The sequence below is a fragment of the Danaus plexippus genome, chromosome 5, assembly GCF_018135715.1.
Source record: "Danaus plexippus chromosome 5, MEX_DaPlex, whole genome shotgun sequence".
In the NCBI taxonomy this organism is placed as follows: Eukaryota; Metazoa; Arthropoda; class Insecta; order Lepidoptera; family Nymphalidae; genus Danaus; species Danaus plexippus.
Window position 1 is genome coordinate 4479260 of NC_083539.1, and position 16981 is coordinate 4496240.

At 41.2% G+C, this 16981-nt stretch overlaps 1 protein-coding gene across 7 annotated transcripts in view; it reads left to right on the forward strand.

Annotated features, from left to right (window-relative positions):
• LOC116769123 (protein held out wings) overlaps positions 1-16981 on the forward strand; it is a 48646-nt gene that overhangs the window by 14263 nt on the left and 17402 nt on the right. For all 7 annotated transcript variants that reach the window (XR_009753808.1, XM_032660142.2, XM_032660141.2 and 4 more), the window contains exon 2: positions 14323-14456. Coding sequence is in view for 6 of the 7 variants with exons in the window: in XM_032660142.2 (XP_032516033.1) it covers positions 14323-14456 (134 nt within the window). In the remaining variant the exon portion in view is untranslated. The remainder of the gene's footprint in view (positions 1-14322; positions 14457-16981) is intronic.

A 16981-nucleotide genomic window follows, 5' to 3' on the forward strand; every position in this document is an offset into this window, starting at 1 on the left:
ATTAAGAATAAAAAATATATTTAAATTTTTTTAATTCATAATTGTATCCGTTTATTAGAAATATGAAGAGATATTTTTTATCGAACAATATACAATAGGTCATCCGTCGTGTGAAATATAGCCTTTTGCTGCAACGAATCATAGCTTAAGAATGGACGCTTAGTTACTAGGATAAACATAATAAGTTGTTTATAATATATATCTGTAACAAGTTTTTTCTTCACCACTAAAATAGAGACACTTCAAAAGCTCTTGGCTATTGACAGCCCTTACGTGTAGAGCACTTATCTTTATAATTATCTTACCGCTTTTGGTCTTAGCTTCCTCCTATGAAACATCTTATTCAACCTGTATCATGTGGTATCTAAAATTAAATATTTATTTTGATGTAGGTACGAGTATGTCTAAAGTTTGTGTACACTTTAAGAACAAAGAGCTAAGTTATCTATATCCTTTTATGGCCAAGCCTCCTACACTTTGAGTGTTTAAAAGTCCATATTAGTTATAATGGGCGTCACTAATCGCGAATCGGTTGCCTTTGTTAGATATAGGTATGATGTTGTATGATCATGTGGGCGATTGATTCATCTCCGATATAAAAGACTTTAAGGTACGTAGGTGTAACTTAGCACTTTACCAACTGGACCTTCACATACGTACATATGTGTCACTTGTATACTTATCGAGTTTAAATAAATTTTAAATAGTTTATTTCAATTGGGATATCTTATGTTAATTTGATATATAGTTTTACCAACAAAATACAAAGTATTAATAATATTGTACCTGTATGTATGTACGTCCTGTACAGGAAGTGAAGGTTATGATTTCTAAATTTGAAAACGTGTTGCAATTCTTTTGTAGATAACTCTAATAGTTACTATTTAGTAACAATACTACCAATTTAACATTATAAAGCAATAGTTTAAAACAGATCACATATCATAAGATTTTTTATAAAATTAGGAAAATACTTATGAATTATATATAGCTAGGAATTATAGACATAATTTATTGACTGTAATTAATATTATTTACTTATATTAAAAAAAACATCTAATAATAAGCTATTACGTTGTCAAAATTCAAATATGTAATAATAGTTTTATGAACGATGACGAATTTACCGAAAAACCTTGATTGACGTGACGATCTTTGACCTTACTTGTCAACTGGACAACAACTTGTAATCAATTAAACTTGGTCAAACCCACAGGAGGTCTAATATACAACCCCTTAAAATCATAACTAATTTATATTACTCATTCTTATGTAAGATAATTCATAAATAACTGCGTATTTTTTTAAATGATCCACCTTCAACTTATTTAAATTTTAGACACACTTATTTGTTTGTATTTATCTATTACATGGGCTTTCAATAATATTATTATCATGACATCATTAATGTCTGTAGAATACATAAGTTTAGATGTTAATTATAATTCTATTTGAACATGAAGCTAATAGAGTTCCAGCAGTAACTAAAACAAGATACACGACGACATTTACTCCTAGTATTTCATTAAGAATGATTGACAATACAGTAATAAAATCTGTGAAATCACAGTTGTTGCTATTCGTCATTTTTTTATGATGTAACCTTTTTAAATAGATACTTCTAGTTTTTTTATTGTCTATTTATTTTCAAACTGGAAAAATGCTTGCTACTTACCGCAGCGTCACCGCTGGCTCGGATGTTGTGGTTAAATCAAACACTATGTTTCCAACTATTAGTTTGTAGTACTTTATTGTATAAATTACAGCCCAGAAATTTTTCGTAAATAGATTTATGTTCTTTACTCTATGAGAATAACAATCAAACATACACTCATTCGCAAATTCTTATTTTTTCACAAAAAATATCACTTACATCAATCAGAACAATCACTAAAGTACTTCAATCTATCTATCAATCAGTAGAACAGATCTTAATAATTATTTGAAATCTACTTTTATTTTAAAAAGCTCCCAATTCTAAAGACTAAAATTACTTATAATTTTTAAGTTATCTATAATTTAGTATATTATTTTGATTTATAACAAAATATTTATGTCAAGGACCAAGCTTATATTAACATAATTTACAATCGCAGGTAAATGCTTAGTAAATGAATTGATATCATTTAATGGACATGACAAAATGGGTTCTCAGATGTGTCGGTTTGAATGATAATAATGACTTGGATGTTGGCTAACGTACTTGCAGTATAAACTAGTTTTAATGCTAATATAAATACAGACTCACATATGTAAATTAAAGTATAAATGGATTATTTCAAGTGCTTGGGTGTCGTAGATTTCGATACAGAATTGAGAGAATAGCCAGTGCTAGGAAATTTTATTGACAATCGAAGAATTAAAAGGAGAATAGTAACTAATACAGTACCTAAATGTTAACAAGGTATATTTTGAAATAATGTTATTTTGGATTTGGCAGTCCAATGAAAAATTTGACTTAGGCACATATGTACTAGTTTGGACCAGGACTTTAATCGTATGGTTCCAGGTATAAACATATCTCACGGACGTCGTTTTTCGTTTCTGCTTTTCGTTTGCTTTCGTGTTTGTTAGAAGTTGTTGTGAGTGTGGTTGAGATGATGAGTGAGAGAGAGTATGATGGTGGGGGGGGTTCCCGGGGGAAATACCGGGTAAGGAGATGAAGGAGAGTGTGTTTGCGGATGACTCAATGTCATCGCGCCCGGAATCGGTGTTAGGAGCCAAACGGCTGTTCTCGGACGTATCTGGTTCCGACACCGAGACCGGGGGTGGGATGTTTCGGGGTCCGGTAGTGTCGGGAAGGCGGGGCCGCGGCCGTACGCTGGCGAGAGCCCGCAAATTTTTAAGGGAAAGGAAGGAGGAGGAGTCGGAGGCTGCCTTCGACTCCTGCCTCGAAAAGAGGCTCCGAAAGGAGAGTGACGGGGGTGGGAAGGCGAAGGGGAAGGGGAGGGAGGTCCCTTTGGACCTGCAAGCAATGGGGGCGGAGGCGATAAAGGTCGAGGCCGAGAAAAGCCTCGACCTTATCAAAGAGTTGGTGGGAAAGAGTAGAAACCTCAAAGGGGGCTACTCGTCCCGAATTATGAAGGCCTCTGCCTTCCTGAGGGAGTCCCTGGATGCGCTCGTATCGCGCACCGAGGCTGAAGAGACCCACCGCCTCAGAGCCGACATTGGTCGGCTCCAGAGGGAGAACGCGGGTCTCAAAGAAGAGGTACGCGCTCACCGTCTCCAATACGAGGAGATGATGAGGGAGAGGGCGGCGGCGGTTAAGGCAGGTGGGCCGGTCGGCCAGGACCAGCTTCAGGCGCTTGAAGCAAACATCGCCAGGTTGGTGGGCAACCTGGTGGATGGACGGCTGACCGCGTTGGAGTCCCGGCTTAGGCGGGAAGAGGTCGCCCGCCCTCCCCTGGCGGGAGATAACTCGGTCGTCGCCGTGGCTGCCAGAGCGGCGATCCGCCAGGCGGCCATACAAAGAGGGGCCAAATCCTCAGCCCCTTTACCGGCGTCACCGGCACCGGTAATATTAGTGTCAGAGGATGATTTCCCTTCCCTCCCTGCGCCCTCCAAGGGGAAGGCCAAGAAATCAAAGGGGGGAAGGAGGTTGCCTGGACCGCCTTCGGTCCATCCACCTCCGGTGGAAGGGCTGAGGCGATAACTGCCGGGGCCGGGGCCGTTGCGGCAGGGTGGACGGAGGTGGTCCGCCGCAAGGCCCTCAAAAAGAAGGAAGTGGTGCCGGTACCCAAAACACCGGCGCCACAACCAAAAAGGAAGGCGGGCCCTAAGGAGGGCCCCAAGAAAGTGGCGCTCCCACGCTCACAGGCCGTAATGTTGAAGTTACGGCCTGAAGCAGCGGCTAAGGGGGCGACCTACTTGTCGGTCCTCTTAAGGGCCGAGAGGGAGGTAAATACGAAGGAGCTGGGTATCGGGCCCCTGAAAATCCGTTCATCGGCAACAGGGGCCCGCATCATCGAGGTGCCCGGCTCAGCCAGCGCGGACAAAGCCGACGCTTTGGCCGCTAAGCTGAAGTCTGTGCTGGCGGAGGAGGCGGAGGTGTCGAGGCCCGTGAAATTCACGGACGTAAGAGTAACGGGCCTCAACGACGCGACGACCGCGGACCGGCTGATAGCCGCGGTCGCGCAGGAGGGGGGCTGCACCGAGGCCCAGGTCAGAGTTCGTAGCGTGCGACCTGGGCCTCGCGGCACAGGCTCCGCCCTGGTGGAGGTGCCGGCTGCGGCGGCTAAAAAGCTGCTGCAGCTGGGCAGCCTGTCAGTCGGGTGGAGCCAGGTGCGGCTCTCGCACATGGAGGCGCGACCCAAGCACTGCTTCAAGTGCTTGGGAACGGGGCACGTCGCGGCCGCGTGCCCCAGTCCAAAAGACCGCAGCGGTTTGTGCTACCGCTGCGGCAAGGAGGGCCACAAGTCCGCCCAGTGCTCCGCGTCACCGCGCTGCGCTGTGTGCGCTGACGCGAGCAAGCCAGCGGACCATGTTATGGGGGGTCATTCGTGCCGCCCCCCATCCACCCGTGGGAAACTCCCGGCCCAGCCACAAAGGGCGGGGGTTTCGAGGCGGGCGTCGGGAGCTGAGATGTCCGAATAATGGCTGGACATCTCAGTTTCCTGCAGGCCAACGGGAACCACTCCGCCGGGGCTCAGGACCTCTTCCTGCAGTCTATGGTGGAGTGGGCCGTTGACGTGGCGGTCATAGCGGAGCCGTACTATGTCCCTGCCCTACCTCATTGGGCGGGAGACAGGGGCGGCTCCGTGGCGATCGTCACGCGGCCGGGCGCCGTGCCCCCCCTCGCAGTCAAGGCGAGGGGCCACGGGTATGTGGCGGCGGTTCGGGGGGAGATTGCCATAGTCGGGGTATATTTCTCTCCGAACCGCGACCTGCCGGCCTTTGAGAGATTTCTCGACTCTCTCGGGCCGGTGGTAGGGCAGTTAGCGCCTCTACAGGTGGTTGTGATGGGGGACCTCAACGCCAAGTCCACGGCGTGGGGAAATCCCCTCACAACACCCAGAGGGAGGGAGCTGGAGGAATGGGCGCTAACTGCCGGGCTGTCCCTACTCAACACGGGGACAGTCCAGACGTGCGTGCGACGGTTGGGAGGTTCAGTGGTGGACGTCTCGTTCGCCACTCCGACCATCGCACGCAGAGTGGAGGGATGGAGGGTTGAGGCAGGAGTGGAGACGCTTTCGGACCACCGCTACATACGGTTCGAAGTGTCTGCCACTCCTGCCGGTCGCCGGAGTCCAGCGTCGAGTACCTCGTCGTCCCGGGAGAGAAGTCGGTTCCCGCGTTGGGCCCTGTCAAGGCTCAACCGGGAGCTGGCTGAGGAAGCGGCCGTTGTCGGCCGCTGGAGTCTCCAGGGGAGTGAAGAGTTGGGGGTGGACGAGGGGGCTAGTCGCTTTGGGGACGTTCTCAATAACATCTGCAGAGCGGCGATGCCCCCCGTTGGACGTCCACCCCCGCGGGGTGCGGTGTACTGGTGGTCGGACCACATTTCCGACCTCCGGGTCGCCTGCAACGGGGCCAGGAGGGCATATACCCGGAGCAGGCGACGCCGCCCCCAGGACGAGGAGCGTGATGGCCGGCTGTACAGGGTCTACGTGGCGAAAAAGTTGATCCTGCAGCAGGCCATCTGCCGAGCCAAAGAGGCAGCCTGGCTGGAGCTGGTGGAGGGGCTCGATCGAGACCCCTGGGGCCGACCGTACAAGCGGGCGCGGAACAAAATCTGCGCCCAGTCGGCCCCCATCACGGAGGTGCTCCAGCCGGCTGTTGTGAGGGGGATCGTCGGGGAACTCTTCCCCGACGCCCCGGCGGGATTCACTCCCCCCAGAATGGAGACGCTGGAAGAGGGCGACCGCGTTCCGCCCACCGTCACGGAGGCTGAAATGGAGGCGATTCTGGCTCGCCTCCAGAGTAAGAAGAGCGCACCGGGTCCGGACGGGGTGCACGGGAGGGTTCTGGCCCTCTCCCTGGTGCACCTCGGAGGAGCCCTCAGGGAACTGTTCGACCTCTGTCTGAGGTCCGAGCAGTTCCCGAGGGCCTGGAAGGAAGGCCGGCTATGCCTACTTCCGAAAGGCAGCCGGCGTCCGGACTCGGCTTCGGCGGTGCGACCGGTGGTTGTGCTGAACGAGGCGGGGAAGGCTTTTGAGAAGATTATAGCCACCCGTCTCGTTCGGCACCTGGAGGAAGGCTCGGGACCGGGACTTTCAGAGTCCCAGTTCGGGTTCCGAGCCCACCGGTCGACCGTTGATGCCCTCAAACGCCTGAGGGCGGTGACGGAAGAGGCGGAACGCAGAGGAGAGGTAGTGTTGGCGGTGTCGTTGGACATCGCCAACGCCTTCAACAGCCTCCCACACAGCGCGATACAGGCGGCACTCGTATACTTCGGAGTGCCCCTGTATCTGAGGAGGCTGTTAGGCAGCTACCTCTCCCAGAGGAGGGTGGCAGTCGAGAACCGGAGGGGGTCCATAGAGTGGTGGACAGTCGACAACGGCGTTCCACAGGGTTCGGTATTGGGACCTGTCCTGTGGAACGTCGGGTATGACTGGGTCCTGCGGAGCCGCCTCCTCCCCGGGATGGGTGTCATATGCTACGCTGATGACACCCTCGTCTTATCCCGGGGACGGAGCTACAAGGAGGCGGCGCGGCTGGCCGAGGTCGGAACTGCTCTCGTGGTCAGCCGCATAGAGAGGTTGGGGCTTCGGGTCAGAATCGACAAGACCGAAGCCCTCCTCTTCCGGGGGACTGGGCGGAAAGGACCCCCGCCGGGTGCCACCCTCCTCATAGGAGGAGGGAGGGTCAGGGTGAGCCCTACCATGAAATATCTGGGGCTCACCCTTGACGGAGGGTGGACCTTCGTGCCCCATTTCAGAGAGTTGGTGCCGAAGGTCATGAGGACGGCAGGTGCGCTGGGGAAATTCCTCCCGAACCTCGGAGGTCCCAGCGCAGCTTGCAGGCGGCTATACTCTGGGGTCTGTCGGAGTATAGCCACGTACGGTGCTCCCGTTTGGGCTGATCGCCCGATGAGCCGCGGGGTCAAGGCCCTTCTGCGCTCCGCGCAAAGGGCGCCCGCGGTGAGGGTGGTTAGGGGGTACCGTACGGTCTCCTGGACCGCAGCGACGGCTCTTGCCGGCGATCCGCCTTGGGATCTTGTGGCGTCGGTTCTCGCCGAGGTGTTCTCTTACGTCTCGGGTAGGAGGGCTCTCGGAGAGAACCCTTCGACAGAGGAGATCCGGGCGGTTCGCCGGCAGGGGGAGTCGCGCCTTATGCGGGAGTGGGGGAGGACCTGGCGGGGCAGCCGTACGGTAAACGTACAACGGCTGCGCTCCGTCCGGTCCTAGAGCGTTGGATGAGGCGGAAACGCAAGCCTCTCACTTTCCGTCTGACGCAGGTTTTCACCGGGCACGGCTGCTTCGGTGACTACTTGTGTCGGGTGGCCAGGAGAGAGCCGGAAGGAGGCTGCCATGAGTGCGGCGCTGCGGTGGACACAGCCCAGCACACCCTCGAGGTGTGCCCGAGATGGGCTGCGCAGCGCCAAGACCTTGTGGCGGCACTCGGCGGAGTGGACTTGTCGCTTTCGAGTGTCGCGGAGAAGATGCTCGAGAGTGACAGGTCCTGGATGGCGGTGTCCTCCTTCTGTGAGACGGTCATGTCCACGAAGGAGGCATCTGAGCGGGAACGGGAGGTTGCGGCTGATGCACCCTCCCTCCGCAGACGACGGACGGGGGCGCGCCGGGGGCGATATCAACGCCTCCTCCAATAGCGCCCCTGCGCCCCGGGCTGGGGTCGGGCTGGTAACCCGGCTCCTGTGAAAGCCCGGCGTCGTCGGGGCGGTCCTAATTGCCGGGATCGCCCCCTTTCTCCGAGGGAGTAAGTCCGGTCTTTGCCAGGACCGGCCAGTCGCTGGTGTGCCCTGTCGCTGACAGATCCGGGGTGCACCAACATAGCGGCCGATGGCTTTCGCAGTGGTTTTAGTGAGTAGGGACCTGCCCAGGTCGAGTCTCACACATCCTCTCCGGCCCCACCAAGGCCGGTGAGACGGCTCGTAAAAAGAGTTTCCCTGCGTCATCAAAAAAAAAAAAAAGGACTTTAATCGTATATCAGGGCAAGTCATATTTAATTTGCGGACAGAAAGTGTGTCAATATTTTATTTTGATAAAGATATAAGGACAATAAAAAACATAAGTGTTCGTAATGGAGTCCACTGTAGTCTTAAAATAAAGATGAAATTCCTAATTCCAAAATGTTCTATGTGAAAATTCATCTAAATTATTTCAATAATCATAACGTCAATAAACTTATTTCAAGTAAAAGTAAATTGAATTCAGCGTTTTCTTTGTACAGTCTGTAAGAAATATGTTTTTCTTGAAGATGAAAATAGCTCGTCGTACAAAGCGCAATAAAAGCATCAAAATACGCAGTATCGAAAAAATTATGAGAGTAATTATTGACATTGGATATAAAATTAACACTGGTAACATTTAAAAAAAAAAAAATTCGCCAATAAAATTATATAACTTGTGAGCACTATACTATACTATATATCATAAGGATATATAAAAAAAAAAACTGTTTTAAATGATTGAGCTGTGAAAATTGCAGTTTCATTTATTTATTTCCAACTAAACATTACGATAAGCAAAGTATACAATAGTATAAGGACATACTTGCTAATAACCTTCGCAGTACAATGAAGTCTCATCAGGTTTTAATGATTTAATCTAAGCAACGTAACCATCATGACAAATCAATGCGCTGGCAATAAAAAGACAAATCTTGCAACATAAAACCACCAATGGTACTTGCATTGTACTGCTTGTGTGGGTGGACTTGAGATAAATATGTGAACTACCTTTTGCATTAAGTGAGGGATCATTATTATGCATACATCAAAAGTAACTGACGGCTCTATGATAGGCGTTGCTTCCGATGTTGTTAATGACTATGACAAAAATTTTCAAACATTTTAAGGTTTGAATATGAGAAAAAAATTTAAATCCACCGTTTTATCTAAAAATATTGGATAATAATGTTCAGTCTATGTTCAATTTAATATATGTATCTGATCGAATCTACCATATTATGCTGTATACCGTGTCATAATCGATAATTTTAGTCCGAATATTGTAAATCTCTCTATGTTTAAAAAATAGGAAGCAACGAAGCAAAATAGCCATACCCTAACATTATTATACCATAAAAAATGTGCTCAAAAATAAAGACGGTCGTTTAAAAATTAATTACAGTAGTTGGCAATACAGATCAATGCTACTGTAAACCCGCCCTACATAACATGTTGTTTAACATTTACCGTGAAAAATAAATATTAGACTATAAATCAGCGAAAATCGCCGGTTTACTCCACTGATTTTATAGCTATAATAAAAGAACCGTCAACCGCGGACAGTGTTTTAACAATAAATAGCATAGAACGTGGCCTGCATTCTGAAAATGCTACTCGTAATGTCCGTCCATACCTATGGCTTCATATTCAACTTTACAATTTGCCTGAAACTATTGCTCCTTTAATCTTATAACATCGTTCCACCAATGTTGTCGTAAACCTAATTTTTCGAATCTAAAACTGCTGATGTTACAGCCGACACAAAAATCGTGCATAAAAACTTTTGTGTTTGTGTTAATCCCATAAAAACTACATGTCTAAGCTATATTATTGTACCTTTTATACCCATATGATAAATATTTAAACATATCTATGAATACCATATTTCTTTTTTTTTTGTTGTTGTTGTCATTTAAGGAAACATTGTCATTAATTTAATATATAACAGCTACTGGCAAATAGCCTGTTAGTAGTAAACATTAACAGTCAAGCTTATTTTTTAAACGCAAATTATTTTGCCTTTAAGAATCTGGAATGTAATTCTTGTCATTTAATATGCGCATAACATTATTATACTGTTATTGGAATCTAATAATAATAATATTGTTCATCAATATTATGACAAAAACTCATGATATAAAAACATACAAACTTTGTTGTGAATGTTTTAGTTAGTATGTTTTGAGTAATTCTCATATTATTTTGTTATAGTTTTGAAAAGCCATTTACATTTGTGCCTTAAATCTTTTTATTTTTATATTAAATATGTCCAGTCACTACTAGACTTTACTATTCAAACCATATGCATAATTCATTTATATATAAAACTTAACTCACCAGTGTTTGACACGAGAGTCAGGAAGTGTCTTGTGTTGACTGAAAGTCACTATTCTGTTGAAGTGACACGTTTAAATACGCTTGAGACAACATTTGTCTTAATGGCCAAGCAAAATTTGCTAACACTACTGGTTTCATCTTCTAATGATTATATATGAAAGAATGGTTTAACATTAAGTTTTTTATTATATTTCATGAAGTAAGATTAGCAAGGACAATAATTTTAAATCTGAATTACTAAGAAGCATCGCTTAAATTGCAATTTAGCTAATAGGACTTTATTTTGACAAGTTCTGTTTTTTAGAAAATATTTAGTTTAAATGCTAAATCTGCAAATCTTCAATAACTTATAATTTTTTTATATTGAGAATTTCTTTGAAATATAAGGTTAGACAATTGATGTACTACTTGTAACTAATTTATTTTTTGAAAGTTAAGTTCATGGTTCCGTATAAATTTATTTTTTAGGGATATATCGCGACCATAACTGCATTTAATAAGGATTTTCTTATGCTAATTCAAAAAAAAAACTATTTAAGAAGGTACTATTGTTTTATCAAGTAGAATGCAAAAATGTTTCTATAGGTTGACGCTGTTTCTAAAAGGCCTCAATTCACAAGTAGAGCCATTCGTGTAAATGAAGCCACGACGGCAAGTCTACACGCAATTTGACCGGACCATGTGTTAACGCATCGCTGCCCCACGTGAGAGAATTCCCGCTGTAGCCTCATTGTTCTACTTGTACCCTCACTCGCACTGTTACGACCCGAAATACAGATCACTGTTTCTGTTTTTAAATTTCTGATGTCTTTAATATTTTATTTTGCGTAATACTTTTAAGCATTGTCAGATTTGCAACATTTATTTGTAGACCTTGAACAGGTTTCAGCACGGAGATCTTTTATCTATAGAAAATTTTGTTTCCCAGCTTACGCAACCATTCCAACTATTTATCATTTGGAAGACATAATTGCATTTAACATTTTCTGGTATGTGAACTAATATATTTTGCTTATTTCTGCTCCAATTGTCACCGTCAAGTTTAATTACTTCACCATCATATAATTTCTCCGTCTAGACAACACCTTCGCAACTAGCTGGTTGTAATATTTTCCGAGCATTATTTATTAGTAACAAACTAAATGTTATGAGATCTAAGACTTACGCGGGTATTCATTTAAATAAAACTAATATTTTGGATTACTACGTGTAATTTATTATTTTAAAAACTACATAATCCCACGTTTCGGTTACTCGTAGTATTCCGAAAAATATTAGTTTCATTTAAACTAAATGTTATTTAATTTTCCCCTCAGTGATTTTAAAATAGAAAGTGAGTTTGAGACCGAGTTTATTTATGATATGATTCACTTGAATCTCATAATATTTAAGTACTGTTAAAGTAGTAATCATTAAGTTAAGTTTTATATATCTTATTATAATATGATATCAATCTAGTTTGTAGGTTGCAATCAAATACTGTCATTGCCTTCTTGAGAGGGCGTTTCAGTAAGGTAAGTGAATGCAACTGTGGTTTTTGTAATTCAAGTAATCTGAAAAATTAACTATGCCACTCTACTGTGGTTTTTAGCAGTTTGTGGATAAAGCAAAAGTATAATTTGAAACTATCCGCTACGCTGATATCATATAAGCAATTTTATATCTGTATTTGCTGAGTTTTATATGTTTATTACTATTTTTACAGTCGTGGTGGCCTGGAGGTTAAAGGCCCGCCTCTCATACGTGAGGGCGCGGGTTCGAAACCTGGCAAGTACCAAAGTGATCTTTTCCGAGTCATATGTACTTTCAAAGAGTTTTTAGACACCATTGACGGACGGTGAAGGAAAACATCGTGAAGAAACCTGGTCTTATAATTTAAATTATAACATTGAAATCGCCAACCCCTCTTGAGCCAGCGTGGTGATTACTGCTCTAACCTTCTCCATGTGAGAAGAGGTCTTTGATCAGCAGTGGGCTCCGATAGGCTGTAATGATTACTGTTTTGAAAAAAAAAAAAAACAATGTTAGTCCAGAAGAGACACATGAGAATCAATCTTAGTACATACTCCAAAAATGACAGACAGATTCAGGATCACCTGCGTCAATACAACATCTATCTATTATACCTCAGTTTTTGTTTTGAAGTTCTATTTACGAACACAAAGAGGCCGTATTGTTCATACAGTTACAAGTGTTTCTACACCCGTCAACGTCCGCTTTGACATGTTTCTAAAGGTTTTTTAATCATCTATGTTTTTTTTCAACCTTGTATGGTTAAACTTGGATGCTGTATTATTTGAAATTAACGATAATTCACTTATTACTAACAAATTGTGAATTAATATTGGTGCAATTACATAAAAACTATATAGGTAGTGTGCAGCAAAAAAATTGAACTTTACTTAAAACCTACTTTTTGCGCACAACCTACATTTTAGGCTGTATAATCAATGGAATATTTTTTTATTGAGCTTGACCGGTACCATATGCGAGAAGTTGGTAATTAAATACATAATCCGTCGCTGATCACGAAGTCCCGTGGCTGGTTAGCGGCTTGTTTACTCACTCCACTGACCTTATATGGTGTGAAAGCCCCACAACATTGTGCCCGTCCTCGTCTGACTGAAATGGACTAACGATTGTGATGGATCGGCGGTTCCTTGATTAAGAAAAAGTCACTATTTTATAGATATGTGACTTGGGTCCTATTTTGAGTTTTAAATTTAGATACTTCTACTGGTTTCTAATAAAATTCCTAAGAGATCGTTGACTTGTGGCATAATTTAAAAAAAATATTTCAATTCCTTAGTCTGTTTTGTTCTCTATTTGTTTTTTTGTAATGGTCAATAATGTCCTGTCGCAAAATTTTCCTGTGTCAGCTGCAGCAGGAGTTAATAGTAGTTTGGAGTTATAATGTGAAAGTTTCATACGCCACTTCTAAATACAAATTATTTTAGTGGATGATTCTATATACACATATGAAAAAATCCAGTAACTTTAAAGTGAACTGCACATAAATAATTTATATACAACATAAGAGACACCATCTTAGCAACGTGATTGAAATATATACGTACCATTAGTAAATCCTGCATATACATAAGGTTCCGACATACTTTTTATGCAAGCGGTGTTGCAAAAACATATGGTTGTACAATTGTGTAGGTACTCCGGATATTACCCAATGACTCATCAGCTCGTTATGGGGTTAAGGAAGATAAAATGAAACTTCTTGTTTATGAGACCATTTTCAAAAAAAGAATGATATGACTATTTAAAAAGTTCTTGTCTTTGATATCAAGGGAAGGAGGTATCTCCTTCCCTTGTAGACGTATGTCTACCATGTACTGTTAAGTACAAAATGTTAATCTTATTATAAATTTCAGAATTGCATAGATAAATATATATGTTACAGATAAAAAGCTTAAATTTCGGAATCTGAAAGATAAATAGAAACAAGTTCTTGCGAAATATAACTAAAATAAGAATAAAATTTTTACTTCATTCCTTGTGAACAAATGTAGAAAAGGTTTTGTCTTGTCTTTATTTATTTCACATTTACAATGTTTAAGACGGTGAATGAATGAAACAAAATGAACAACGTTGTAAATGTAAAAGTTAAATAATTCCATTAATAAAATGGCAGGCCTCAATGAGGTTACGCGCAATCAGGCCTGAATAGTGAATATCTCTATCTACACAAATAGACAAATATAAATAAATAAAATCTTTAAGCACTAATGGGTAAATGTTATAAACACTTATGACATCAGAATTTTAAAAGCCGCTATACCTATTAATCGCTGCTTCAGATCCATCAATAATGATATGTTTGTTGTATGATGTCATTCCGACATGTGTTTAAATAAAATTTATGGTTGATTAAAGTAAAGAAGTAGTTGAAAAGCTAGACTTCAATTTTCATACAAACCAAACTTAAGATGTAAATAATCTGTACGTAATGTTTTCTGGAAACTTCTGAAATAAACTGTCGTAAACGTAAATTTTCGACGGCACATTAACTTTTATATCTTCTAGTAAACGTATGGGCGGTTCTAAAATTATAGCTAATATGACATGTCCAAAATTTTAAATTTACAAGCAGACACTGTCAATAATTTTGTTTATTTAATTTTCAGAAATAGCAAAAGTGCGAGCGAGTTTATTCCAAATAAACGGAGTGAAGAAAGAGCCACTAGTTCTGCCAGAGCCCGATGGCATGGTCACCACACTCACAGAAAAAGTATATGTTCCAGTAAAAGAGCATCCAGATGTAAGTAACTTTTTTTATTCCGGCCCTTTGTGTACGCATAAACTAATAGTTGAAAGATCGTCGCTCAGAGTACAAAAAAAATATATGAATATTATAACAACAGCTAAGACGTTGAGTAAGAAAGTAATGTTACAACCCGGAAGAAATATAAAAGTTATGACTATCATCAACTAATACATAACGCTCTGTAATGAAAGAGTCAACGTTGTGGAGACATCAAACAATTTAACACGGAGAAAATAAATATAATTTTCGACACGCATACCGTCATAGCCAGTCCAAATATAGTTACCATAGATTGATACGATATTCTCCATCTTTTTTTTCAAGAAGGGTTTGGTTTGATTTATCTACGGGTTGAGATAAATGTTGCAGATTGTACTTTTATTGCAACGGCTGAACGAATGTACCAATGTTAGTCATATAAATAGAAAGACAAGGCTGGCAGCTTGCTACATTTGGTGACTTATGTCATGGCGATCTCGTGTTTCAACGGGCTCCTTCGAATGTAGCCGCGATGTCAATGATAACGTCCATTCATTATATAAACAAACGAATATGCAAAAGAATTATTTTCCTAGTCGAGCTCCAGTTCATTGAACTAGATTCGCTAATTATATATTTCGTTCGATACGCTCACGTCTAACACTGTACGGTTGAATATCTTTTAGATTGTAAAATTTTATTGAATTTGTTCTACAGGAACATAAAGAATCTATATTCAGATTTTCCAGCCAAAGCAACCAAAATCTTTTTGAAGTTTGCTCTATTAGGATACTAAGTCATTGATCTTACCATAATTTGTAATAGGAATATGTCTTCTTAACATAATTAATGCATTACATTAGTATGATTTAATGTTTACCCTAATAGTGAGCCCGTTATTTAAACTAAAGCTATTTTTGTTACTTAAATACGTACTTATTTAATTATAGACAGCGATAGTCGTCTAAGAAAAAACATTAATAACATACTGGCTGGCGTCTTAAAAGGTTATTCCAATTTAAAATGAATCGAGTTAGAGCAAGTAACAAGCAATGGATGCTTTCAATAAATGATAGTTGCTACTAAAGATTGCAAGTTTGTACTGCTAGCGTTCTTGTTAGCGATGGATAGGCGCCAACCGCCTTCATTGCTTCCTTATACGTTGGTGCATGTTTTAAACATTTATAGGAAAAAATCAATCAAACCTTATATATACGTGACATAGAAAACATAACACTAATATACAATTATTACAATAAAATCTATTGATAAGATATGCATCAAGCTTTAGATATTTTCTTTAGTAATCGTAACTGTCCTTAAGACAGAATTATTTAAAGCGTCGTGGTTATTCAACAATGTGTCCATAAATCTTAAGATAAATCGATTGTTGGATGATATTGATTGCAGATCAAAAGGTCCGTCTCGCTACAAATGTGCACCTAACTAATAACAAAATTTCCGTCTAGCTGTGTTGTTGTTCTGTTCTTGGAATCATGATCTAGAACCTATTATATGCAGTTTGTAGAAATAAATTTATCGAAACGTAACACTTTGCATATTTATTATAGCCACATTGCTGTAAAATACCTCATAATATAAATTTATTAACTATCACATTAAAATTTAAAACAATTGAAATTTAGATCACATTTATATTGTTAAAAGTACTATGAATATACTATAATTTTATTGTTACATACTCACTTGCTTTTATTGTTTCTAATAACTGATTCTGAACCGAACGTTAACAGATATAGAAATAGAATTGGCAGTGTAATTTGTATGTCGAACACATTGTCGATAATATAATGGTTTAAAGCCTCGTATGCTGGAGTTGAGCGTGAAGAAACAAGCAAAATATTTTTCACTAGTTTAGCATTTTCTTTGAATGATTGACCTTGTATTAAAGGTATTTCTAGTTTCTATCCACTATATTTTAAGTAGTTGCACAATGTCTGAATGTTTATAGGTACATATAAAAGGCATAAGTTGTGAATAATATCTGTTTATTTTGTTATATTTAGTATAAGCATCCACAACCTTAAGGTTTAGAAATTAATATAAAGCAGCTCAGATTTCAAAAAAAAATCCTCTCTATATTTCTAAGCAGTTAAAATATGAACTTTCAGTTGAAAAAATATTCAATATATACATAAAATTTTACAAATTTCAAAAATTTTAGTATCATTTTGGTCAGATATTTATAAAATTGTATGAATAAATTAATTAAAAAGTAAGAATAATATATATGATTTGTATATTATTTATATTAAACAAATTTTTTCACTGAATAATTACTTAAAAAAATACAAATAATTATAATATTATGATTATTATAAAATATACTTATAATATAAGCTTTTTCCATAAAATATTTTAATATGATCGATACTTGTATATGATTGCATCGAAAACAGGCTCAAACATACTAAGTATATCAACTAGATGAGAGTTGCAATAGCGAACTTGTCTCACTGGTTTCTCTGGTTAGCGTTGTTCGTTTGAATCGTGCAACTTGTAATAATTGATACATATAT